Source organism: Indicator indicator, chromosome 29 (genome assembly GCF_027791375.1).
Source record: "Indicator indicator isolate 239-I01 chromosome 29, UM_Iind_1.1, whole genome shotgun sequence".
Taxonomy (NCBI): domain Eukaryota; kingdom Metazoa; phylum Chordata; class Aves; order Piciformes; family Indicatoridae; genus Indicator; species Indicator indicator.
The window spans coordinates 9,982,559-10,007,970 of record NC_072038.1 but is presented as its reverse complement, the minus strand read 5'-3'; the positions used below and the strand labels follow the sequence as shown (position 1 = coordinate 10,007,970).

General features: G+C 48.2%; 1 protein-coding gene across 2 annotated transcripts; it reads left to right on the top strand.

The window, feature by feature from the left end:
• The first annotated feature begins 972 nt into the window (after nucleotides 1–972).
• AXIN2 (axin 2) lies at nucleotides 973–24,578 on the top strand. 2 transcript variants are annotated; one of them, XM_054393851.1, is made up of 10 exons: nucleotides 973–1,796; nucleotides 7,840–7,980; nucleotides 13,718–13,820; nucleotides 15,748–15,888; nucleotides 16,103–16,599; nucleotides 16,733–16,915; nucleotides 17,200–17,418; nucleotides 18,027–18,122; nucleotides 19,690–19,857; nucleotides 24,452–24,578. In XM_054393851.1, exons 1-10 carry the CDS (start codon nucleotides 973–975, stop codon nucleotides 24,576–24,578), a joined length of 2,499 nt encoding a protein of 832 aa, XP_054249826.1. The 2 variants fall into 2 exon arrangements, with proteins under 2 accessions (XP_054249826.1, XP_054249827.1); XM_054393852.1 differs by lacking the exon at nucleotides 16,733–16,915.
• The last annotated feature ends 834 nt before the right edge of the window (nucleotides 24,579–25,412 follow it).

Below are 25,412 nucleotides of genomic sequence, written 5' to 3'. Positions count from 1 at the left end.
AGCTCCATCTCCGACCTCTCTCCTCCCAGCCCGTCGCCATTTCTGGAGCAGGTTTTTATTCTAATTATCATTATTTATTATTATTTTTTACTGTTTATTATTATTTTGCACGCCGGGAAGCCCGGTCGGCTGAGGTTGGCACCACCCGAGGGCTGCAACCCCCTCCCCGGTGCGCCCTTCTATTTATTCTCCTCTTTCCGGAGCCTGCTTTGATGGCTCCGGGCTCCGGGGGGTGTCTAGGAGCTGCCCGGCCCGGGATGCCTCGTTGCGCCCAGGTACCTCCACCGCGCAGGAGGCTCCCCACACCCCCCAAGTATTTTTTTGGGGGGGAAGGGGTACTTGCTCCAACACCTCGTTTCGGCAAAGAAGCTCCCCAGAAAGCCCATCCCGGGAAGGGGTAGGGGGTACGCGGCTCCGGCTGCGCGGAGCTGGTGGGGCGCGCAACATGCGCGCTGAAGGAGGAGGACGAGGCGGGTATCGAGGGGGTGAGAAATGGAAACCAGATGCCGGGGTAGGGACGCCCTGTGCTGGCGTGAGCTGTGGGGGAGCGGGGAGACCCACTGCAACACCCTCCACCCCCCTCCACCTCCTCCCCCCTACCCCGCTAAAAGTGCGGCGGGAGTTCAGCGGAGCGGATTCGATAGTCGCGATCGGGCTGGCGATAGAGCTGCGCTCCCGCTGCCCTGCCTTTCTCTCCTGCTCTTTTTTTTTTTTCTTTCATTTTTTTTTTTTTTTCTGCGACTGTGAAGAGTTGAAAAGCCTGTTTACTTTTTGTCTTTGATGTTGGGAGGATCTGGTTTTGATTAGATCAATACTCCTTTTTTCTCCACCCCCCCCCCCTTTTTTTTTTTTTTTTCTCTTCGCAGAGAGGAGGCTCAGAGGATCCCCTGCTGACTCCAGGCAGAGGCAGGCAGAGGAGCAGGCAGCTTCTGGAGCAACTGGGAGCTCCTCTCCCCATCGGGCTCCGGAACCATGAGCAGCGCTGTGGTCCTCGCCCACCTCCCAGACCCCAGCAGCAGCTTCAGGGAAGACGCTCCCCGACCCCCTGTCCCGGGGGAAGAGGGAGAAGCACCATGTCCTCAACTCGCCAGCTCGTTTCTCCCCAAAAGCCAAAGCTTCAAGGCCATGCCGGTGCCTCCTGCCCCGCGGAGGAATGAGAATGGGCTCGGGGAGCCGGAAGGCAGCGCATCCCCAGACTCCCCTCTGTCCAGATGGACCAAATCCTTGCATTCCTTGTTGGGAGATCAAGATGGTGCCTATCTTTTTCGGACCTTCCTGGAAAGGGAAAAATGTGTGGATACCTTAGACTTCTGGTTTGCCTGCAACGGCTTCAGGCAGATGGACCTTAAGGATACCAAAACTTTAAGAGTAGCCAAAGCTATATACAAAAGGTACATCGAGAACAACAGCATCGTCTCCAAGCAGCTCAAGCCTGCTACCAAGACCTACATAAGGGATAGCATCAAGAAGCAGCAGATAGATTCCATCATGTTTGATCAGGCACAGACTGAGATTCAGACTGTGATGGAGGAAAATGCTTACCAGATGTTTTTAACTTCTGATATATACCTCGAATATGTAAGGAGTGGAGGAGAAAATCCTGCTTACATGAGCAGCAACGGACTGGGGAGCTTAAAAGTTGTCTGTGGCTATCTCCCGACCTTGAACGAAGAAGAGGAGTGGAGCTGTGCAGAGTTTAAGAGCAAAATCTTGCCTTCGGTGGTTGGACTATCCAGCAAGACATTGAGGGTTACGGCGAATGTCAGAGCCACGGAAACGATCGAGAACGGGTACAGGTAAGGGAAGCCCTGGAAATGGTGCTTTGTCTTAACTTCAAGGACTTTGGGAGTGCTTTTTGGAAGGAAGGCTGTTGGGCTGGTGTGCTGAGGACCTAGCAGGGTGTTGAGGACAGGCTGGATTTTGGGGGCTTCCCCACACCTCCCAGCACTGGAATTTGGGGGAGGTGTTGGCTGGATTTGCCTGGTTTTTTTTGGTTTTTTTTTTTTTTTAATTCTCCCCTCTATGCAGAGGAAAACAAGATACTGTGCTCTTAAGCCCTCTTGGCTCTTTCAGTTCTCTTTTAGATCAAAAACTTCAGAGCAGCTATGTCCTCCGGACATACGTTAATTATTGGTTCAACTTTCAAACCTATTAAGAGCAGTAGTAGAGTGGATCATAGAGATGCATGAATAATGTAACCTACCAGTTCCCCAGCTCCACCATCAACCAGTGTTTAACTATGTTGGTTATGTGGGAAGCAATTGTGCGGTCATGGAGGAGGAAATGCATGCAGTTATTACATCAAACTCTGCAGCTTGCACCAGATCTGCTTTTATTTTGGCTTTCTGTGTGTGATGGGCAGCCTCTCCCGTCGCGTTGGGTGTTGGTGTCATGTCCAAGTCATTTAGGGTGGCTTTGAGCCAAGGCATGCAGGAGGATATTTAACATTGAGCAGTTAAAGGTGGTAGAGATGTTGCAGGTAGGGAGTAATAGCAGATCTTTGGTGCTCCCCTGTTGGCTACGCACTTAAAGTTAGACTCATTAAGAGGTGGTTGCAGCAGTGGCAGCTTGTGAGGATGTGAGGAGGGTCGTTCTGTGTCCTTGTCTTGGGGTGCATCTGTGTTGCTGAAACCTTCTCTTTTGTTGGAAACATTGATGGCACAGCGGTGTGAGGGTGAAGAAAGTAAGAGCATCTCAAAGTGAAGGGGGGGGATGGGAAAGAGACTCTGATGAGCAAATGATGAGTTGTATAATCCTCTGAAAATGTATTCTTTCCTCTCCCCACCCTTGCCATAAACGTGGATTGTTGAATCAGGGCTGAGGGGAGAGGGCTTTGCTGGCAGATGTGCGCTCTCTTCCGCTGGCCCAGGAGGCTGGGGTTTGGTATGGTGAGTGTTTGACATCTCGTTTACAGGAATTTTGAGAGCATGTCTGTGATTCATGGACATCAAAGGACATCAGGCTTCTCCTGTGGAGGCTTTGCTGGAGCGCTCCCTCCTCTCCTGCCCTGCGGAGAGCTTCCAGCTGCGCTGGGCTTCCCTGTGCTGAGTTGCTGGGAGCTGGGAGGGTCCTCTTGCCCTTGAGAGTGCTGCTAAGCTAGAGGCCTCTTTTGGTCCTCACTTGGAGGCCCATCCTGCCAGCAGAGGGGTGATGGAGGGGTGATGGGTATGGGTGCAGACAGGAGGAGGGATGCACTTTGTCCTGGTGTGGCCTTTGAACCTCTCCTGCTGGGGGGCTGTGTGGGGAAGGGGCTCTCACTGGCAGCTGGTCTGTGGAGGACTTGGGGTTTGGGATCTTCATCTCATGCCTGAATGTTAACTGAGCATCTGCTGTTCTCCAGAACTTGGTTTGAACTGCTGCCCTTCGCTTGCTTTCCAGGAGGGGGATGTTTGATGCTTTTATCTCTCAGCCTTTGTTGGTATTCAGTGCTGGAAGGGCTTGGCTGTAATGTTCTACCAGAGCTGCAGGCCCTGCTAAAAGCCCACATGTGCCTTGTCCAGGAGAGCTCTCGCAGAACTGTGGCAGCTTGCCTGATTAGTGCTGGGTTGTTATTTTTTTCCCTTTCTTTTTTTTTTTTTTTTCTTTTTGTCCAGGGATTAATGCAGCATGCTCCTCACATGTCAGATCTACCCTCCTAGGACATTAGGTAGTGCATTTTGCTTTGATCACTTTCTGTTGAATTTCCAGGAGCTTTTGCTCTCCATGGGGCCAAGAGATCTCAATGCAAAGAGAGGGAGGTCAAGCTGAGATGCTTTCTCAGTTCCTCCCCGAGCTACCCATTTGTGAAGCCACTTGTGCGTGCATGTGCTAGAAGCTGATGAGCATATGGATGGGTTATCTCTCATCACTCAGCATTTAGGATTGCATTTAGGATTGGAGCTGAAGCTTGCACAAAGTCTTTCCTGGTGAGTGGCCAAACCACACCTCCCTCCTCGTGTGTGTGATGGAATTAAAGAATTTCTGCTCAGCACGTTATGGTTTTGAAGTGCTGTGCAGGCTCTTGCTGTTCGCTTCGGTGGGTTTCAATGTGATTAGAGCAGTGAAAGTTGGGAGCACTGGGCTGAGCACACCTGATGGTGGGAGCAGAGTGATCTTGGGCCAGCCCACTGTTTGGATGGGAGACCACCTGCAAATCCCAGGGCAGGGAGTCACTGCCAAAACCACAGCAAACAGGAGACCACAGACACCATGCAAGCTGAAAGACTTTGTTTGGCCCCAGCATCAGTGATGGACAGGAACAGGAGAAGTCAAGTGAAAACACAGTTTTTGCACCTGGCTGCAAACCAGGCGTGTGCTGCACGCTGCTGGCTGTCTATTTGGAGCCCTAATACAGGGAGTATTTTAAATGTAGAACCTCCCTCTTGTCCTTCAAAGCAACTCCCCTCCCCTGTAGGTTGTGGTGTGGTTAAAACTGGCCTCCCCACGCTGTGCTGGACCTGGCCCCATGCTCCAGAAATTCCAGCTATTATTTATCCGCGCTTCTAAATTTATCACGCACGACTTTGTGTACACAGAGAGTGCTTCTTCCTTTGCAGTGCCGCTCCATAACATGGTTTTGTGCAGTCCAAGGTGGACTCATCTGCCTCCCATTAAGCTCTAGCATCAGTGGGACTGGCTGGGGCTTGCAGATGGCCTTCTGCCGGCTCCCAGTGCTTCCTAGCTTTTGAAAGGACCTGCTGGTGGAGCTCCTTGTGTGTGAAGTTATTGGAACCAAGTTTGGCTTCAATTATCAAAGTAAATGATGCCATTGTAAAGCTATGCTCGAAGCAGTGTTCTGCAATTAGAGCATAGAAGTTGTGATTAACATAGTTTTGTAGTTTTGTTAAAATATACTTCTTTTTTTTGGGGGGAGGGGTGGTTTATGTGTGAGGGTTTGGTGCCTCCCCCCCCTTTTTTTTCTTTCTAAACCCATGATTGCTCAGTGATGTTTGTCCCAAGAAAATACTTAATGAGATTCAATTTTGCCTCAAAATGCACCTTGTAGTCCTTCTCTGTCTGCATAAATCTGTGGTTTGAACTGCCAAGAGTGGTTTTATTTCTTAAGCAGCAGAGTATGACAATAAAAAAAAACCAAAACCAAACCACCCCACAGTAAAATGGCACCTTCATAACATGGGCTACAACCAAGAGCCCCAGCAATTTTCATGGCATTATAATACCTCTGATATGCCCATTGCCTAACATAGCATGTAGAGAGTTACATGCTGTGTGTCATCGCATCAAGATAAGAATAGGCTGAGAAACATCAGACATTCTCCTTGAAGCTCCAGAGCAACTGCTACCTGACAGCTGAAAACACTTTGCATATGGAGTTTGGAGCTGGGCTGGGTGTTTGTGTGTGCAGCATCTGTGGCAGGAGACCACCGCTCTCCCTTGGAATTTAAAACCCTTGCAGGCAGCTTGATGCATCTGGGTGCAATTACTGCAGCGAGGTGGTCAAATTAAAAACAAAATAATAAGAATTAATAATAATAATTTTAAAAAATTGAACTTAGCAAACCTAGCCCCCACTGGCTTTTCTTAAAAGGACATGAGGATTTCTGAAGGGGGGTTGGAGATGGAGTGTGGGGGCTTGCTTTAACAATGTCAGCTTTAGGGAATTCTGTTTTGTGGCCATGAGGTGCTGGTAGGTGAATTGGCACTGCAGGCCAGTGCTGATGGGGAGATGAGTTTCTTCTGGCCACTTTCTCTAATTATATCTTTCCAAACACTCTGTTGGGACACACCTCCTCTCCCTGTGCCATACTCATAGGGACTCGCTGCCTCTGCCCCCGCCACAGCTTCTCCAGCAATCTTCTGCTGGAAGAACGGGGCAAATCAGGGCAAATGAGGGATTACACAGACACCTCCTGACCAAGGTGGTGGTCCTGTGCTGGGGAGCCTCCTGAGCCTCCTGCACCCTTGAACCTTGTGGTCCTCAGAGCATTAGATGTAGATGTGGTCCAAGATGTGAGATGGTTTCAACTCAAGTAGTTGTAAGGTCTGTGTCCCCTACACAGTGGACCCAGCAGCCCACCAAGGACCTAGCAAGGGTCCCCTGGACTGCATGTCCCCCTGAATCTGAGTAGAAAACTGCATGGTTTTTAGAGGAGCTTTTTCCTAGTAGGAGAACTTAGCTTTCACCCACATGTGGAATTAATTTATCTTTGAAGATTTAACTTCTTTCCTGTGGCATTCCTTACTATCTCCCTTTCTTTTTCCTTTTCTTTTCTTTTTCTTTCCCCTCCTTCTTCCCAGTTATATATTTTCTAACATCTTGATCTCCCCATCAGAAATGCCTTGGCCTCCTCCGGGAAGGAATGCAGGCCCGGCTGGGCTGAATACCTGCCTGCAGCCAGCCCCGCGCCTCTCATACCAGAGAGGCCTATCTTCCCCACCACGTTTTCCCCCCTCCTTTGATTTTTTTTTTTTCTCCTTTTTCCTTTTCTTAGTGTGTTGGGGTTTTCTTTGGTTTTGGTTTTTTTTTTAACTTAGGCCTTTGTGGAGCTCATGTTTTCAGTGCTGGCAGAGCAGGAATGCAGGGCGGGCAGCAGGGGTGCCTGGTTGTTTGTGAGGGATGGAGAGCGGTGGGAGGACATTGCTGCTCACTTCAACCCAGCTGGTCCCATCCAACCCCCTCCCTGTGGGGGCAGGGAGGTGGAAAGACCATTAAAAAAAAAAAAACAAAACAAAACAAAAAACCAAACCAACCCTGCCCAGCCTGCTGGCACATTCCTTAGGCCCCCAAGTCCTGGGTAAGTGGCCCTAATTATTAAAATCAGCAGTCCTTATCAGATGACAAGGCCTTTTGCTTTGATATACAAAGGGAGAAGCTTAACAACCCCATCTTTCCCTGGAAGAGGAACAAAATGTGCACCTTAACATGGGGCTTTCAAACCTCCCTGCATAATCCCTTTATCGCCTGCTGAAGATATGTATATTGATCCTGGCTGGGAAGTTGGAGTGATGGGTGGTAAGGGGCAGGGGGAAGCCCAGGTCCCTCCCTCTATGTGATGGTGACCCTGTGGTGCTGACCCTGCCACGCTCGTGTCGCTGCCCATGAATTTTTCACAAGAGTGCTGCTTGGGTACTCAGCATCCAGGCTGGACTCTGGGCTTGTTTCTCTAAAGGTGTTGGTATCAGTCACCCACATGCCTATTCATACAACCTGCTGTTCCTGTCCTGACATCCCCCATCCTCCTCCTCACCCAACTCTATGCACAAAACTGTAAGTCAAACAAGTAGTAGATTCTTGTTTAACAAGAATGGCCTTTTTATTGCATGTTTGTGTAATGGCTGAAGGATGACACCTGGCTTTGGGAGGCCAACCCTGAGACCACAGTTTTCAGCCCTGTCCATTCCTTCTCTGACACACAGTGGTCCTGCTCCAGTAGTTTCAGGTAGTTCTCATGTGTGTTCCCTAAGGAGCCCTAACTTCTGTCTTCAGAGTAGACTTAAGCTTTATTAGCTGGTGCCTCCAAATCTTTCAGTGGAACTTGAGCTATGAACTTCTTGATCTTTTGCCTGCTGATGTCAACAGCAAAACTCCTGCTGACCTCAGCAGTGCAGCATCAAACTTTAAGGACCAAGTTTTTGAAGCTATGCAGAGATGCTTTCTGGGATTCTCTAATGCGTGCTTCAAATGCTAAAGCAGCATCTTTAAAGGTGGACTTTGGGTGTGTTTAGATGGAGCATGTCCTGGTTGATGCTGGTCTGAGCAATGGATGTTTAGTTGCTTCTAAAGAGGTTGAGCAGGTGGTGTGCATGGTGCTGGTAAGGAGAGCACTACCATGAAATGTGTGTCCTATTTCCTAGCCCCTGACTGGTTGGTAACTGGGTTCCTGTTCTGCTTGTCCCTAGGTCCTTCAAGAGGAATGACCCTGTTAACCCATACCATGTGAATTCTGGCTATGTTTTTGCCCCAGCCACCAGCGCCAATGACAGCGAAATATCCAGTGATGCCCTGACGGACGACTCCATGTCGATGACGGACAGCAGTGTGTAAGTAGCTTCTGTTGGCTGGGTCCTTTTGGGGTGCTCCATCTGGGAATCAGCTCTGCTGGTGCACCATGGGGTCTTATGGGAGTGGTGGGTTCAGGGTCATCATCTGCTTCTGCTTGCTGTTGGCCAGGGGCTGCCCAAACTGAGGTGTGTGCCCAAACAGAGAGGTGTAGCAGGGCATGGTAGCCTTGTGCTTCATCAGTCAGTGGAGGTGTCAGATGGAGTAAAATCATGGATCCCTCTGCTGCCCTTTTGCAACTGCAGCTGAGCAAACATGTTCTCCCTGATGCTAATGGTGCTGCCTGACTAACCCAAGAAGCATATCTCCCTTAGCCTTTGTCTTAAGGCCAGGCTTCCTGAACTAGTTATCAGTCATCAAAGAGGAGGAGATTACTTCCTGTAGGAAGTACTTTCTGTAATTAAGGTTCATCATTAATGGCAGAATCTACATTAGTAAGGCCAATGACCTAAAGGGGCAAATAGCTGCTCATCTAGTGTGGCTGGGGCAGTCTTCAGAGCCGTTTGAATGGAGCTGCATAGATCAGCTCTGGGTGTTTCAGGAGAGTAAGGATGAGAGATGATGCTGTGGCTGAGCTTGGGAATTGCAGGAACTCTCTTTTCCTCCTGACTCTGCTGAGAAGTGTGCAACTGAAAGCAAGTCTGTTGGCTGTTCTGCCTCAGTTTGCTTTCCCCAGCAGGAGAGAAATGGTACTTTTGTGTCTGGGGGTAGAGGAGATGGTAGGCCTCACTTAGTACTTCTGAGGACCATTTTCTTAACTGGGCAGAAGGTGGATTTTGCCATTTGTGTTTCATGATCTTCACTTAAGTAGAAATGCTCTAGAAAAGCCCAGCTGTAAACAGTGCTGCATTCCTGGTCATCATCTCTTGGTGAAACATTCCCTAGTGTCTCTGTCAGATGGGTCTAGTGATTACTGTGTGCTCCTTGGAGAAGTTTGCATGCTGGGTTTTTCAAGCCAATAGTGCTGCCTGACGATGCACCACAGAAAACAGGATTTACCAAAACCCCTTGATGTGTAAACAAAAGCTTGTTGTTTCGGTGGTTGTTGTTGTTTTTTGGTGTGTGTGTTGGTTTTTTTTTAATGCACATGTGTGTTTTGAACTGATATTATGGAAAAAAATAGTTTGTTGTCCCACCAGATTCCCTTATTGAACAATATTGGCATTAAATAAAAGAGCTGAATCATAGGGTGACTTCTTTATTTCTTCTTACTGGCTCTGGTTGTATGTGATCATGTGTCAACAGAGCATTCATTGGGTTAGTCATTTCTGGACCAGTGTAGGGTCACTTAGGATTCACAGGGCTAGGATTATACCCTCTCTTCACAGCAATGCCAATTGTAGGCCTTATACAGATGAGAGCACTGAGTGAGAAATAAAGTGCATGGTGGATGAAAGGCTTAACTGAATCGCTTTCAGCCCATTGTTAGTCCAGGGGAGCTTAGCGGGGATGAGAGGGCAGCAGCCCGCTTTGAAATTTGCTTGAACAAGTGAATAGGAGCTCCCCATAAAGCAGCGCATGAAAGGAGCCTGCCTGTTTTTTCCTGCCCTAACAATGGCCAGTGCAGGCTGTGAGAGTTTGGGGAAGCTTGGCTGATTAAACTGCCTGCAGCTCCAGGTTGGGGGGCGGTGGGGAGGAGTGGGGAGGGGGCAGCGGGATGGTCGGGTTTGCAATAAAAGGAATATTTCCTGCTGCAGAGCTGCCTGGGCGTCCCCAGAGCCAAGCTTCATCGGCGGGCATGCCAGGATGTGGGGTGTTTTTGGAAGTGGGAGAGGTAAAATTGGCAGTTTTGGAGGCTGGGCTTAAAGTTAAGGCTGATGTAAAACTTCCTTTGCAGAGGAGAAGGGCTGCTGCCAAGATTGCAGTGAAACACGTGGGAGCCACAGCCTCTCCTGGCACCTGGCTCTGCTGGTGGCTGAGGATGCTGTGAACGTGTTTGGGGCACAAACCCAGAGCCTGGGTGCTCTCCTGCCTGGGAGGGTTTTCCCCCTGTAACAGAGGACCTGGGTTTGTTCTTCATTGGTGCAAATGCAAATCAGTTCTTTTGGCTTATCAAGTGAAGAGGAAAAACTTGTTCTGGAAAAGTCTGTCAGACATAGCAGTGAAGTGAGGGGCGTTCTGTAAAAATAAATCTACATCTGAACTGTGCTGGAATGAGCAGAAGTCTCCAAATAATGTTTTGTTTGATGAGAGGTGCCAGGGCTCAGGCTGTCCATATCTATTTTGCAATAGCCACAAAGCATCAGGCAAATTCCTATTTCCATTTCTTGATTGAGGAGGGAGGTGGGGAGGAGGGGGGTGGAAAGAGGAAAGGGGATTTTTTTTATTTGCTTATATCTTATTTATGGATTTACTTTGGACACAGGGGAATGCTGCTGAGCAAACTTCAAATATTACCTTATCTTACAAACCAGGCTTTTGATGTTGGCAAGATCAGAGACTTGTTTCAGAGCCGTTGCCAAATGAAGATGGGAGTGAATGCATATGCGCATGAGTCTGATATTTCAAAGCAGCAGTAAAACTACATTCAGGTTAGGTCAGGCACATCTGAGTCAAAAGGCTAAGATAATTGGCTCAGCTTAAATGGCAGCTGACTGGGTAGAAGACTTCAAACTAGTGTTTCCCCCCAGAAACAGATTGGCTTACCCCCAGCCTGGTTAGCTGAAATGTTTATAATTAAACTTTAGTGCCTAAACTCTGAAGCTCCTCAGCCCACAGCTTTTAGTAGCCAAGAAAGGGAGTGCAAATGTTTGCTGCTGGAGCAAGGGCAGAGGTGGCACCTGGAGAGCTGGGGTTAACCCTTGTCCTGCCCTGAAACCTCAGCCCATTTGTTTAGAAGGGACTTTCTCCTGGTTGAGGAGCATCAGGGTTTCCCCCACCCCCCGTACCTCTTGCTGTATTCAGCCTGGCTCCGGCTCCATCCGTCCCTCCTGCAGCTGGGATTTCCTGGTGGTCATCCTGTCAGCCCTGCTGTTGTCCATTTTCTCTCTGCTTTATGTAGAAGGCCTCAGTTCACAGAATCACTATGGCTGGAAAAGACCTCCAAGATCAGTTCCAACCATTGCTGATCTCTCCCAGGGCCACTACTACACCATATCCTTGAGCACTGTATCTAGATGGCTTATAAATGCATCCAGGGATAGTGATTCAAGTACCTCCCTGGGCAGCCTGTTCCAGTCTTTGATAACCCTTTCAGTATAGAAATTTTTCCTAATGTCTAACCTCAACACCCCCTGGCCTAACTTGTTTAGACAGCACCCATCAAAGTGCCTGCAAAAGTCCCTCCCCATTCCCCAAACTGACTTTCCTGAGCTGCTCCACAGGCTTCCCATCCCAAAGAACTACTTATTTTTTGTTCTTTTTTAACTTTTTTTTTCATTTCACGTGTCATTACAAGTTGTAAAACTCTTCTGATGAGGCAGGTCTGTAAAGGCAGGAAGCAGAAGGTTTGATGTGGGGCTCTCTGGTGCAACCAAAGGAGCTTTTTGGGGCAAGAGAAGCTTTTGTACAGACCTGAACAAGGGAATATCTTGAAGTGAGGAGCTGTTCCATCGGGCCAGCGTTGCTTTTCCTTCTCCTTTTCAAACTGTTCTGCCTGGGAATGGTGTAAGCTCCTGCTTCTGCTCCACAGGACTGTCCCTTTGGGCAGAGACAGTCCCTCTCAAGAGCTTGGATCTTGGGGATACCCCACAAGGAGACGTGCTCCCAGCTTGGTGGCCGTAGCAGAGGGGTTGGGAGATATATCTTGTACTTGCAGACCTGGAGAGAGGTGGAGAACGCAGGAGGACAGTGAGATGCTCTCTTGGTCATGACCTTGGGTGCCCTCATGTGAACACATGAGCCTTTCAGCTGCTTCCCCATCTGGCCTCTTGGACTGCCAGTTACAGAGGCCATCTCTTTCATTAAAGATGCTGACAGGCTTAGTCCCATGTGTATGCAGGTACCCAGCTCATGCTGGCAGCTTTACCTCTGCAGGGTTTATTTTACTGAGTTCTCCCCATATTGAAGGTCTTCCCCAAGAGACCCTTATCTCAGTAAGCCTCAGTTAACAAACACTTCTCTGAAGGTAGAGTTGATGTGGCTTTTACCTTAAATTTGCTTTTTCCTCATCTTCCCCCAAAGCTAAGGCATGTCATGTGCCCTAAGCCCTAATACCCCATGGATCTGTGGAGCAGAAAGACTTGGTGGCCACCAGCAGCTGCGATTGGTGGCCCTGGCTGGCTGTGATGGCTGGTGTGTGGTGGGCTGCTTCCCCAGAAAGCACACTCCAGAGCCTTGTGTTGTGCAAGGGGGACATGAGGACAATTAGCTCCTTTCACTTGCAGTGTAATGTGTGCTCGTAGACTGTGTCTAGAGGAGGCTGATGTTCATCTTGTGGCATCAAGGACTATCTCTGCAGTCCCATCATGCTCTCTTTTATTGTAAAGATTTTTCCATGTTAATTAAGATGAAATTGCCCCAATCTTTCACTCCAGGCTTTGGAGCTTGATCTTGCTCATTAAAACAATTTAATGGCAACTGAAAGCTTTGGCCAAGATCCTCACAAAGGCCTGTGATAGCGTGCTTCAAAGCTCGAGTGTGGAGCAGTGGCATCTAATCATCTTCCTCAAGAGAAAAGGGACCTGGTGTCTCCAGCAAGGTGTTCCCTGGCATCATGTCTCCAGCTGCATGTCCAAAACACATTGGTGTGTGCCCACCACCACTGTGACCACAGAAGGTAGCACACAGGGGCACCATGCTGTGTTGGCTCCTCTGGAAGCAGCATGGGGCCACTGCTGTCTGCTCAGCCGCCACTGCTCCTCCTTGGGCAGGAGCTATTTTCTCCACTCAGGAGATGAGTCAGGTGTGGGGGCAGGTGGATGAAAGGGATGGGACTGGAGATCAAGGGTGTTCAGCCAGTCTGAGGGAAGGGGTAGCATTAGACATTCAGGATCTCCAGGCATGCTCTTCCGGCTGTCCCCGCTGCCTGTAGCAGTCCCTTTAATCCTAACTGAGGTTATTTTTTGCTTGGCCAGATGAAGACACCTTCTGATGCCTGCAGCAGGGCTGTGCAGGGGGCTGTTCCCACCAGTGCTCCTCACCTGGTCTCCTCTCACAGCCTCTTGGCCATGAGCTGTTGTGGCCAAGGGAAGCAACATCTTGCCTGGGAGGGTATGGCCCAGCTTTGCTTATGCCTCCTGTGGCCTGCTTGTGTTGGCCAACCTCAGGGCAGGACAACCATCCCAGGTCTTAAGCAGGGCTAGGGATGGGGAACAACCTTTTGGTGGTCATCCATCTTCAACCTCTTCCTTCTTGTTTCCACTGTGCTGACACTCCATGGGGTGTTCAGAGCTTGAGGGAAGTTGTGGTCTTAGAGAGTGTCATTCAGTGGGGAAAAAAACAGGAATAAAGGGCAAAAGCATACTTAGCAGTGGAAGGACCTTACTGTAAGGTGGCTCAGCAGTGAAGCTGGTGGGATCTTTGGGCGTCTTCCCATAGATTGTTGCTTTCAGCTTGCATTTCACCTTTAGCTTAATTGCTGCACATCCATGTAGGTGGTGGCAGAGGCATTCCCAGGCCAACAGATGTTCGAAGCTTCAGGTGACATCCAGAGGGTTCAAGCACCTCTGGGAACATGGGCCTATGGTATGCCTGGCTAGTTTCAGAGGTGATGGAGAAGAGTCTTGGTTAGAGCACAAGGAGAGCCCCAACTGATGGTGATCTCTCTTCCATGTGCAGGGATGGGATCCCCCCATACAGGATTGGGAGCAAGAAGCAGCTCCAGCGGGAAATGCATCGGAGTGTCAAGGCCAACGGTCAAGTTTCTCTACCTCATTTTCCGGTAAGTTCAGGTGGGAGCTGCAAGGATCCAAATTTGGCTATGGCATTGGGAATGGGAACACATGGAAGGAAAGGAGCAGGAGAGGAGAGTATTTCCATCCCAGAGAAGGGATGCTGCTTGGTGTTGGGCAGGAGCTGTGTGCTCCCAGCATCCTTGCAGAATCCTTCTTCTGTGCAATCACATTTTCGGTCTTTCCCTGAAAACCAGCTGCTGATTAGGGCTTTTTGTGGCACTGAATTTGTCCTTCTGGCCTAAAGCCAAGTGGAGATGCCCTGGTTGGGTCTAGTGAGAGCCTGGGCTCTCACCACCACCTTGACACTTACTCTGGTGCTGAGCAGACTGTGGCTTGGCCTGATGGACATCACCAATGGCCTTTGAAAGGACGTGGTCTGCAGGTTGGTGGGCAGCAGGATGTCCCAGGGGAGAGATGTTTGCAGCAGATAAGGTGCCTGGCTCTGAGGGGCTGCAATCTACAGCATTGCAGAAATCAGCTCCCTGAATTGCTAATTCCATTGACTTGCAGACTCCTGATTCCTGCAGTGAATAAACTGTTTACACAGACGAGTGTAAACTTACCTTGTCTTGAGATTAATATGCTAAAATTCCTCTTTCTGCTGTCTTAAGCAGCAAGAAATCAGAAATGATATTTCTGGTGGAGCAGGGGGTGGCGTTGGTTTATGTGGTTTTTCTTTTTGGTGTTTTCTTTTTTATTTTTTCCCTTCTTTCTTTCTTTCCCCTTCCTCCCTAAAGAAAGTTCTATAGCCTGAGCTTGTAAATTAGATTATTTTGTCCCAGGGCGTGCAAATCGACTTTCTCTGTAAGGCAGTGCTTTGATCAGGGACTGAATAGAGCCAGCTTGTGTAAGAGTGACAATTTCCAGCAGAGTGGCCTTTTTCTACCCTCACATCATTTCTGGAGCTAAGTGGTTGCCGGAGAGAGGCCCCACCTCATCTGGTGGGTAGTATGTGAAAGAGTTGGCAGTTCAGCTTTCTGCTTTTGGAGGTGGGGGGGTGGGGGGGGGAAACGAGGGAGTGTGGGGGCAGGAGTGGGGTGTGTGGGGGTGGCAGAGGGAGGGCACAGTTGGGTGGGTGGTTTCTCTTTCCTCTTTTTTTTTTTTTATTTTTTTCCTCCCCTTTTCCTGCCATGTTTGCTTCTTTTGGCAGAAATTCGCGTTTTGCCTTTTTATATTCTGCACTTGATTTGGAGATGTTCCCTTTTTCCCTTGATAGATCTGCTTGAGGCAGCCAAGCTCAGCAGTGTAGCACCGCTAGCCTGCAGCAGCTTTCTTCATTTTCTGTACAAAGAGATGGAAGGGGGGGGGAAGAGATCTAGGACACTGTTGAGACAACACTACCTCAAAGGTGCCCAGTGTGTAGCCAGGAAATAAATTACCAGCACTTCTCTGATCTGCAACCGTTTGACTTCTTCTTTTTTTTTTTCCTTCTTTTTTTTTCTCCTTTCCCTTTTTCTCCCCCATCTTATTTTTTTTAATTTCCAACTCCTTTCTGTTTATACTCACTTTATTCCTTGAGTTAAAGTCTCTCCCTCCCACCTCAGAGGTTTTTCTTTTTTTTTTTCTTTTTCTTTTTTTTCTTTTTTTTTTGATGTTTGACAACAGTCTTTGAAGATTTTCTACTTCAGAGTAGCTACTGATGGGCTGGTTGTACTACAGAGAGAACAAGCGGGGTTCCTCAGAGTGCGACCAACTGCTCCTGCCGAAGGCAAACGCTGGTGGGGAGGATGTCACTCCATGAGGCCACAGCACTAGCTCATAAAAATCCAGAGCAGACCATGCCTAGTTGCGGTCTTCTTTTCATCCAAACATGGAGACACAACAAGCGTAGTGGGGCTGGCGATGCCGCTCCGGCTAAGCACCCTGCGCTGCCCGCTAACCATGCCTTGTGCCTTCTGTCCCTGCTTCTTGTAGAGGACCCACCGCCTTCCCAAGGAGATGACCCCAGTGGAGCCAGCTGCCTTCGCTGCCGAGCTCATTTCCCGGCTGGAGAAGCTAAAGCAGGAGCAGGAAACCATGGACAGTCTGGAGGAGAGGCTGCAGCAAATCAAGGAGGTAGGAGGATTAACCCTCCCAGAGCTGGGCAGAGCTTGCAGTGTGCTTAGGGAGGGATGGGAGAGGGCCATATCCTGCCCATGGAGAGGAAGATGTTTACATCTCACTGTGGTTCATGAGCCCTTAGAGGGAGGGGTGGGGGGTACATCCCAGCACATGCTTTGCTGTTTCCCCATCCTCTTACATTTATTCCTCACCATCACTTGGCCGACAGGACGAAGAGAAGGAGGGATCGGAGCTCCCCACCAGCCTGCAGAGCAGTCGGGAAATGGTGAACCCCCAGCACCCGCAGCATGCTCTCTCGCTCCTGCCCTCCGGCAGCTATGAGGAGGACCCCCAGGCCATCCTGGATGAGCATCTCTCCCGTGTGCTGAAGACCCCTGGATGCCAGTCACCCGGCATGGGTCGGCATAGCCCCCGTGCCCACTCCCCTGACCGCCTGCCAATGGGCAAGCTGCAGCCCAGCGCAGCCTCACCGGCAGCGTGCGCCTTGGTGGGTAAGGGCTTCATCACCAAGCAGACCACCAAGCACGTCCACCACCACTACATTCACCACCACACCATGCCCAAGACGAAGGAGCAGATCGAAGCGGAGGCAGCTCAGCGGGTGCAGTGCTGCTGCCCAGCAGGCAGTGACTACTACTGCTACCCCAAATGCAAGGGCCACCCGAAAAGCATGGACCCCCCTCTCCCTTCGCTGGAGCCCTTCGGGTAAGTCATCAGCATCTCCATTGTACCAACCCCAAACTGTCATGATGGGGCCAGCCCCTAGGCTGCAGGGGGGCTAATGGCTTGGTGTTTCCTTATCACTAATGGTGGTCTCCTGTCCTCTTCTCGCCATCAGCAGGACGGGGACGTTGCCAAAGAGGCCGGGCAGAGGAGCGGAGAGCATCACCTTGCCGGTCGGGGACGGGGTGCTGCCTGGCCCTGGCGGGGTGCAACTGCCAGGGGGCGAGGCGGACCGGGCACAGAACGTTTGGCAGTGGATGCTGGAGAGCGAGAGACAGAACAAGCACAAGCCCCATAGGTAAACAGGCAGCTGTCTGCAGCACTATCGCTGCCGGTAAATATTTATATATTACACGGGCTGTCTATTTTTACAATCGCTGCAAACAAATGAGGCTCTTTGCTCCTCCGGTTTAATATAAAAGCTGTTCCGCAGAACCAGAAAAACCACAAAAATGTCATGTTTTTGGCAATAAACCTCCTTTCATGTTATGACAGACTTTTGAGAGGGAGCGAGCAGAATAGGAGCTGCTATTAAAGTCATATTTTCCAGCTTTTCTAACCCGATTTCTTCCCCTCCCCAAGCACACAAAGCACAAAGAAGGCCTACAGCTCTGACTTCGCCAAGGGGGCCCCCGGCCGCCACCACCCATGGGGGACCAGCAGCCACCCGCGTGGGGCGCAGCCTGCCCACCCCTTCGTCCAGGACCCTGCTATGCCCCCGCTCACCCCACCCAACACCCTGGCACAGCTGGAAGAAGCGTGCCGGCGGCTTGCCGAGGTCTCCAAGCCGCAGAAGCAACGGTAAGGGCAGTGGGAGGCATGGCACTGGGTGCCATGGTGGGGTTTGGGGAGCCAGCAGGGGTAGGAGAGGTTTGGTGGGTGCTGGTTGTGCTCCTCAGCTGACGATCGGGGTGGTGGTGGGCAAGCCAGCATGTGAACGTGGACCTAGGTAGAGGGTCAGCCATGGGGCCAGGCCGTGGGGACGCGTGACAGCACAGCTTGGCTGAGCCCCAGAGATGAGCCTCCTTATTCCAACCCCACCCTACCCCAGCACAAATAGTTTGAATCCTAGACTATTACTTCCACTCTCTTGATGGCTGTAATTTGCCCGTTTTTCCTCTGGGATGGACTCCAGCTACATACCAAGTGGAGAACTGGACTGGTTATCATTCATTTGGGGATGGAGGGAGAAATTAGCCCACAGCATTTTTAATTCTTCCTTTGATTGTTTACAACATGTGAGGGTTGATACAAAGAGCAAACTTAACGACCCACAGGAGACTTCAATTAAGAAAGATTGGATTTCAACAATTTTTGGGGTTTTTTTTGGTAAAAGTTTTGGGGCTTTTTTTTTTTTGCCTTTTTTTTTTTTTCTTTTCCTTTCTTACCTTCCCCCTTCTCCTCTTCAGATGTTCAACCTCAAATCAGCAGAGGGATCGAAACCACTGCACTGCCGTGCCGGGGGGAAGCTCCCCGTTCTGCAATGCAAGTCTGACGACAGAAGAGTGAGTATTGCACGTGCAGGAAAAGGCCTGGGAAAGAGATATTTATGTATCTGCCTCAGAATTATATTTTCATTAAATGGGTCGTGCTTTGAAAAGAGGAAATTCTCCTATCTCCCTTTTTTTTTTTTTTTTCCCTTTGGCTTTCAAACATTCTTCTTACAGAAAGAACAAAACATTTTCAAATCTTGTCTCTGGCTCTTTTTAACTTGCATTCCTGTAAAGTGGACAAAGATTGGATTAGTCTAATTACAGGATGGTTCTTTTAACAAGAAATCTGCTACAGAGAGGTCTAAAATGGCCTAAATAATTAAAGTTTTCTTTCTTACCCTCTTCATCTTAAGCAATGAGTAATGTTTGAAGTCCAGACTGAGCCACCTGACTAGAGCCTTTCATTTTTAATTGGTTGACCTTAAGTCCACCAGCTGTCTTTGCTAGCAGCTTTTTTTTCTGAAGCCACTCTACAAAGACTTAGAACAAATTAGGAAGACTAAATTACTGCGGACTAACACTTTGTGACCTCTTGACATGCCAAGTGTACATTGCCTCAGAAGCAGTTGTAGGTTTGGCTGCATGGCGTTCGCTACAGTGTTGCCATTTTGCTGCTAATGTTGTTTTAATTATTCTTTAAGGAAGGTTGCTCAGTGCAAGTGACAAGATCCAGTTAATTTTATGCTCCTCACCAGCAAAAATAAGATGATCACCTGTGTACTGCAGGTGAAGAACTGTCAGTGGCTTTGCTTTCTTAGCTGCTGGTGGTTGCAGGTGGTTTTGTGCCCAAGGAGAAAGCTTGGCAGAGGTTTTGCATGAAGGTGGATGAAACAAGCCTTTTAAAGTCAGGGGTGGGCAATGCTGGGGCTTGCTAAGTAGAGGTTAGTCCATGGTGAGCCCTAGGCCTGCTTGCCTAGCCCATGGTCCTCTCTCTGATGTTCCCAGCAGGCATCTAACCCCTGTGCCTCAGTTCTCCTATCCATAAAATGAGGGAGTGAGGCACAACAGGGCTCTGGGCTACCTGGTCTAGTTGAGGATGTCCCTGCTGACTGCAGGGGTGTGGGGGTTGGACTAGATGACCTTTGGAGGTCCCTTCCAGCCCAGACCATTCTATGATTCTATAAAAATGGGCTGAGGTCTCTGCTGCCCATAGAATCACAGAATTGTTTGGGTTGGAAAAGACCTCTTAAGATCCTCAAGTCCAACCATTATCCCAGCGCCACCATGGCCACCAAACCCCATCTTGAGGTGCCACATCCACACATGTTTTGAACACCTCCAGGGACAGTGACTCTACCACCTCCCTGGGCAGCCTATTCCAGTGCCTGACCACTCTTTCAGTAAAGAGAGGCTGGGTGCTTTGTGATGCTGAGCCTCTCACCGTCACAGCAAGCAAGAGCTCAGCAAAGTGCTGTGCAAACACTGTGACAAATTCCTGGTGGCTACAGGAATATCTTGACTTTTTTTTGGGTCACATCCAAGGTATTTCTGACCAGCATGCTGCTGGGGTGAGTGTGGTGAAACAGCTTGTCCTCAAATGGAAAAATAGAGGGTTTTGTCTATGTTTTCTCTTTTTCAGTCACAAAGAGCCAAAGAAACTGCCAGTTGTTCACACCTCTCACTCCAGTGAGTTGGTTGTCACCTATTTTTTCTGCGGAGAAGAAATTCCCTACAGGAGAATGTTAAAGGCCCAGAGCCTGACACTTGGGCACTTTAAAGAACAGCTGAGCAAAAAGGGAAATTACAGGTAAGAAGCTGTGACTTGTTTGTTCTTTAGTATACTTGAGTAAGTCAAAACAGTCAGCAGATATTTTGCAGGTCTGCCTGCAGTGACACATTCACCTCACTTTTCAGAGGCTGCTGATCTTAAGCCCTTCCTACTCAAACCAAACTTGGAGATGGAGAAAGGGCCCCTGGTGGAGAGGCCAACTCCTCTCCATCTCCCTGCCCAGCTTCTTCCCCCAGTTGCATGAGGATGCAAGCTGGCAGGCTTTGTGCTCCAGCCCATGTCCAAAAAGTTTGAATACCAGGAAAAGCTGGGATGATGGCCTTGTGGCAAAGGTGTGGAGCAGTGGGGTAGTGGGGTTCAGTTTCAACACTGGGGTCAACATTCATCTTGGTGCTTTGCCTACTCCTTGAAGTTTTTATTTTCTCTCTCTCTCTCCTGGTTGGTGGTTTTTTTTTTTTTTTTTTGTTTTCAATGGTGTGGCCATAAATGGGGTCAGTGAAAGGTTGGGGTGTTGGACGTGTAGCTGAGGTGCAGGGAGCTCACTTCTGTTTTCATTAGGGAAAGAAAAACCTCTGCCCTGAAGGGAAAGCTCCACCAGCAGTAGTGAGTTCCTCCTCAGAAACACCAACAAACCCTGCCTATCTGGTTTCTAGGGCCTAGCTCCCAGTTTAACCAGTTTACTGCTTCCCTTGCTCCTCTAGTTCCCATGTCAGTAGCTTCATGTTGCCTACTTTCACTGCACTTTACCAGTGGATTTGGCCACATTGCCCACAGGGTGAGCAGGAGAAGGAAGCTCCAGCATGAAGTTTTGAATTTGCAGTAATTTGGTGGTGCTTCAAAGAGCTGAAGGGCTTGCCCTGTAACTGGCAGCCTCTGATTTGACCTACAAATGGTCATTTGGGTTTGGTATGAGGACTTCCCAGCTGGTGCTCCATCACTGGCCTGTCTCTAGCTTTGGAAAGTTCACCTTTGCAGCTCAGAAGTAGGTCACCCTAGGGTGTTCTCAGGCTGGGGGATGCCAAGCTGGGGTCTGTCTATGGCTGTGGCACAGTGGAACCCCACTAACCTGTCCCTCAAACCCTCTTTGCAGCCCACCTAGCTGCCATCAGATGGCAGCAACCTGCAAGTACACCCAACCTGGACAACCTGCAGGAGAGGTCTTTGGCCTTTTTACACCATTACACCATTTTCCAACCCTTAAACCCTCCAGCTGATGCAGCCTTGTTGCCCCAGTTGCAGAGCAGTTTCTCTAGCCTCACTACTGGGCTGCTACTGTATCAGTGGCCATGTAGTCCCACCCCCTCAAAAAAACCCCTAGCCTTTTGTTGTTTGTTTTGGGTGACTTTCTGAGTGATGCCTGAGTGCAGGACAAGGCTATCAAAACCTCTGTGGCCCAAAAAAAAGCCCCTCTAGGTGCAATTATTTGTGCCTTGTCAGGCTGTAATTACTTTAGAAAATGTTTTTAAGTGACTGACAAGGATGAAACAACCTTCTGCTTAGATCTCACCCCTTTACACCTGGGTAAAGACAATACAGAAATTTATAAAAAGGACTTGGGTAGGTGCCCAGTATTTTATCTTGCACAGACACAAGGTGAAACTAATTACACAAATGTGTGTACCTCCAGGGAATCATTTTGATCTAAGCTTTGACTTTTGGCTGGACTTTGAGTGAAACTGCGGGTGACCTTCAGGGAAGAGGTCCGCAGTGCCCGGAGTAGTCTGTGTGTGTGTGTTATGGGGAGGCACTAACTAGACTGCTTTGCTCACATCTGGCATTGATTTCTTTTTAAGGCACATTTAATAAGCATGTCTTTGAAGCCTTTGCCTTTCATTTAATGCACAAAGACATGCAGAAATGCTCCACTCTCCAAATTCTTCATTGATTGGATCAGTTTGTGAGGCGGGTACCTCGGGCTCCCGCGATGCCAGAGCCCAGTGGCCGGCCCCGCCGTGGGGCAGCCGCCGGGAAATCACTGCTTGGCTTTCTTCCCCTCCTCCTGCCACCTCCCCCCACCCCTAGGAAAAAAAGAAAAAGAGAAAAAGAGAAGGAATTAAGCAGTGATTTAGTACTGATGGCGTTAACAAAAAACAAACATACATGCACAAAAAACCTGGGTGGTGTCGGGTAAGCTGAAGATGGCAGCGGTTCAAAACAGAGCTGTAAGGCCAGGCCTCGATTGGTGCCAGATGTCCCAAAAATGAGAGAAAAAAAAAAAAAAAAAAAAAGAGAGAGAGAGGAAAAAAAAGAGAGCAAAGCTTGCCACATAAAATATGTTTCAATGGAAAGCCCATTTCTGAGCAAATAGGAGCAGAGTGACTTGTTTGAAGATGTTGTGGGGGAGTATTTATTTATTTATTTTTGCTTTGCCTCTTCTTTTCCCTCCCCCCCCATTTTTTTTTTTTCTTTCTCTCTGAAATAAGGTTGTAATTATGGAAAAGGTCAGATTGTGTTTTCTCCAATAAAAAATCTGTAAACACAGCCAGTGCTTGGGCTTGTAGAGGAAGTTATGAGGAAGAGAGACTGTTATCTGGGGAGGGGTGGAGAAAGGGAAAGGGAAGAGGGGAAAGTTCTTTGTCATTCATTCAAACTTTCCTTGGGCTTTTTTTTTTTTTTTTTTCTTTTTTTTTGGGTTGGTTTCAAGGCTGCTGGCCTGGGGAATTGTGGCCTTGACCTGCAGCATGAAAGTTGGTAGGAGCTGGGTCATTGACTTCAAGGAGTGCAGGCTCTGAAGGACTTAAATAAGATGTTTTTCCTTGCTGAGCCATTAAAGACACAACCTGAGTCAATTCAGCTTGGAATGACTCTGCCAAAATAAATCCTAACTGCACTTTGAGTGGAGCTGGTTTCACTGCTTTGACCAAAACCCCAGCTTTTGTCTCCCTACCCAAATAATTTTAAAGTACCTCAAAATAAATAGATTTCTGTTGTGTTTTAAAACTCTGCAGTAGAAGTCAATTAAACAAACAAACAAACAAAAAAAAAAAACAAAAAACAAAAAACCCAAACCAAACAAATTCTAAGCCCCTGATGTGGCTCTTTTAATAGTCAAAGGCAGCTGAATTGGATCTCCTTTTTTAACTAAAAAAGTAATAATTGCAGAACCCTTTTCCCTGACAAACATCTGCCAGCCCTGTCTGGAAACTACAGGGGAGGGGCTATTTTTTTTTTTGTCTTTTTTTTTTTTTTTTTTCTCTCTGTAATCCATCTGATGAAGGTTTTTCCATCCCTGGTGATCAGATGGCAAAGCACTTTTGCAAGGGAGCAGGCATGGCCGAGGAGGTGTGCGGCGGCAGACGGACAGGCTCCCTAAATGCTACCCCTCTGAATGGAAGCCCTTCATTTGTGCATATGCAATTAAGCAGCCTTAGAAGGAAGAAAGCTCCAAACGGGATAAAAGGAACCTTTAATCAAGAGGCTGAACGGTCTAATTCAGGATAATAGAGGGGTCCTTACTGTTTGACACAGGAGGGGTGGGGGTGCTTTTTGTCTCTGGGAGCGTTGGCTTCATGATCTAACGACCCGGAGCAAAAGAGCAGGAATGCAGGACACTGCTACTTGACCTCCCCGTGTCACGGCCCGCAGCCTGGTCCAGCTCTGCTCCACGCCTTGGGCTGCTGGGAAGCGTCAGGAAACAAATACAGGAGTTTCTGGCACTTAAAAATGGATATGTGAAGGAGGCATCTGGGCGTTTGGAGTGTCAGGCTCCAGGCCTTTTGTTTTTCAGTGGGAGTACCACAGAGTTTCAGCTTTTGCATTGGAGGAAGCTGGGAGGGTTTCCTTTGAATCCATCCCTGTGCCTAAAACACTTCTCCTTTTAATAACAGTTGCTAATTTTAATGTTGGGCTTCAGCTTTGAAAGAAGAAAACACATGAAAGAAAGAAGGTGGGGAGAGAGGGGAGCCTTAAGTATGCTTTGCTTTGAAATGGTATTTATTTAGTTTTAAAATGAAATTGTATTTATTTTTAAAATGAAACTGTATTTACTTGCTTTTAAAATGAGATATTTGACCAGAAATTGCTCCACTTTCTGATTTAATTTACTGCTGAGGATAACCACTACCAACATGTGTAATTTACTCACTGTAGAAGCTGTTGTCACTGCTGAGGAGTGTGCACTGCAATGCTCCCTCTGTCCCATCACCATCCCTGTAGCCCTGGTGATGCTTTCATCTTCATAGACTCATGGAATGCGTTGGATTGGAAGGGGCCTTGAAAGGTCATCCAGTCCAACGCCCTTGCAGTAAGCAGGGACACCCTTCACTAGAGCAGGTTGCTCAGAGCCCCATCAAGCCTGATCTTGAATGTCTTCAGGGATGGGGCCTCCACCACCTCCCTGGGCAACTTGTTCCAGTGTTCCACCACCTTCACAGTGAAGAACTTGCTCTATTGTCCAGTCTAAATCTCCCCTTCCCTACTGCTGTCCCCTCTGCCCAGCTTTCATGAATGTAAATCATGTCCTTGCTGGACATGAGCAACCCTGAGTTTTTTCCTGACTATGCTGAGTGCTGGAGGAGCATCCTAGGAGGGAGAGATTGGAAACATTGTGGTTCAAGCCTCCTTTGCTTTACCTTTTTGATTCCTAACTGTGTTTCAATTCTCCTTACCTCAGATACTACTTCAAAAAAGCCAGCGACGAGTTCGACTGCGGCGCGGTGTTTGAAGAGATTTGGGAAGATGAAACCATCCTGCCCATGTACGAAGGAAGGATCCTTGGGAAAGTGGAAAGAATCGATTGATGGCACCTGTGTTTCCTGAGAAAAGCTAAGCTAGAAAAGTCTTTGGACACACAACAGTAGTGATGACAAGGAAAGGAGAAAAGAAATACAGAAAAAAAAAAAAACTCTGAAGGAAAGTTTTGAACCAATGAAGAAAAAAAAAAAAGAGAAGCGAAGTCTATGAAGACTTTGCTGAATTAGCCTTAGAGGGGGGAAAAAAAAGGCATTTATTATTCATGAGTTGGATACTGAGATGATAAAAACCCTGAACTATTTATTAAAAACATGACCACTGTTGGCTATTGGAGATGCAGGCTGTGTTGGAGAGACTTCCATACATAATATATGATTTCCTGGGGATCCAAAATCTATGGACTAAGAGAAACTGTGTATAGCTTACCTTAACAGTAATCCTTATTGATATTTATTGAACAGTCTGTTTCCCCTTAAGTCCAGTTTTTGGATATGCTGCTTTAACAATGGAGAAGAGAGGGGCTGGGAAGTGGGGTGATGGGAGGAAGGATGATTTTATTTTTTTATATGGTTCCCACTATCTAAAATTTAGGAGTTTGGCTGTGAGTGCATTTGTGGGTTGGGGTATTTTTGTTTTGGTTTTGTTTGAGTTTTTGGTTTTGGTTTTTTTTTTTTTGAAGGGGAGGGAGGGAAGGAGTGACTTTATGCCCAGTATTTCTCCAAATGAAGAGAAAGCTTTTCTAAAGAAATAATAATAATATTAATAATAATATTAATTAATAATAATAAAAGCTGAAATAAAAATACTGTCCTACCGTTCATCTAGAGACCCTGGTGCATTTTAATTGATGCTGCTCTAATTTGAAATAAAGGTCTTAAGCT

Excerpts from the sequence above, each read along its gene's own strand:
- AXIN2 (XM_054393851.1), top strand. The coding sequence starts at position 973 with ATGAGCAGCGCTGTGGTCCTCGCCCACCTCCCAGACCCCAGCAGCAGC. Across the intron at positions 13,821-15,747 it reads TTTCTCTACCTCATTTTCCG|AGGACCCACCGCCTTCCCAA; the intron begins GTAAGTTCAGGT and ends TGCTTCTTGTAG. Across the intron at positions 16,600-16,732 it reads CCTTCGCTGGAGCCCTTCGG|CAGGACGGGGACGTTGCCAA; the intron begins GTAAGTCATCAG and ends TCTCGCCATCAG.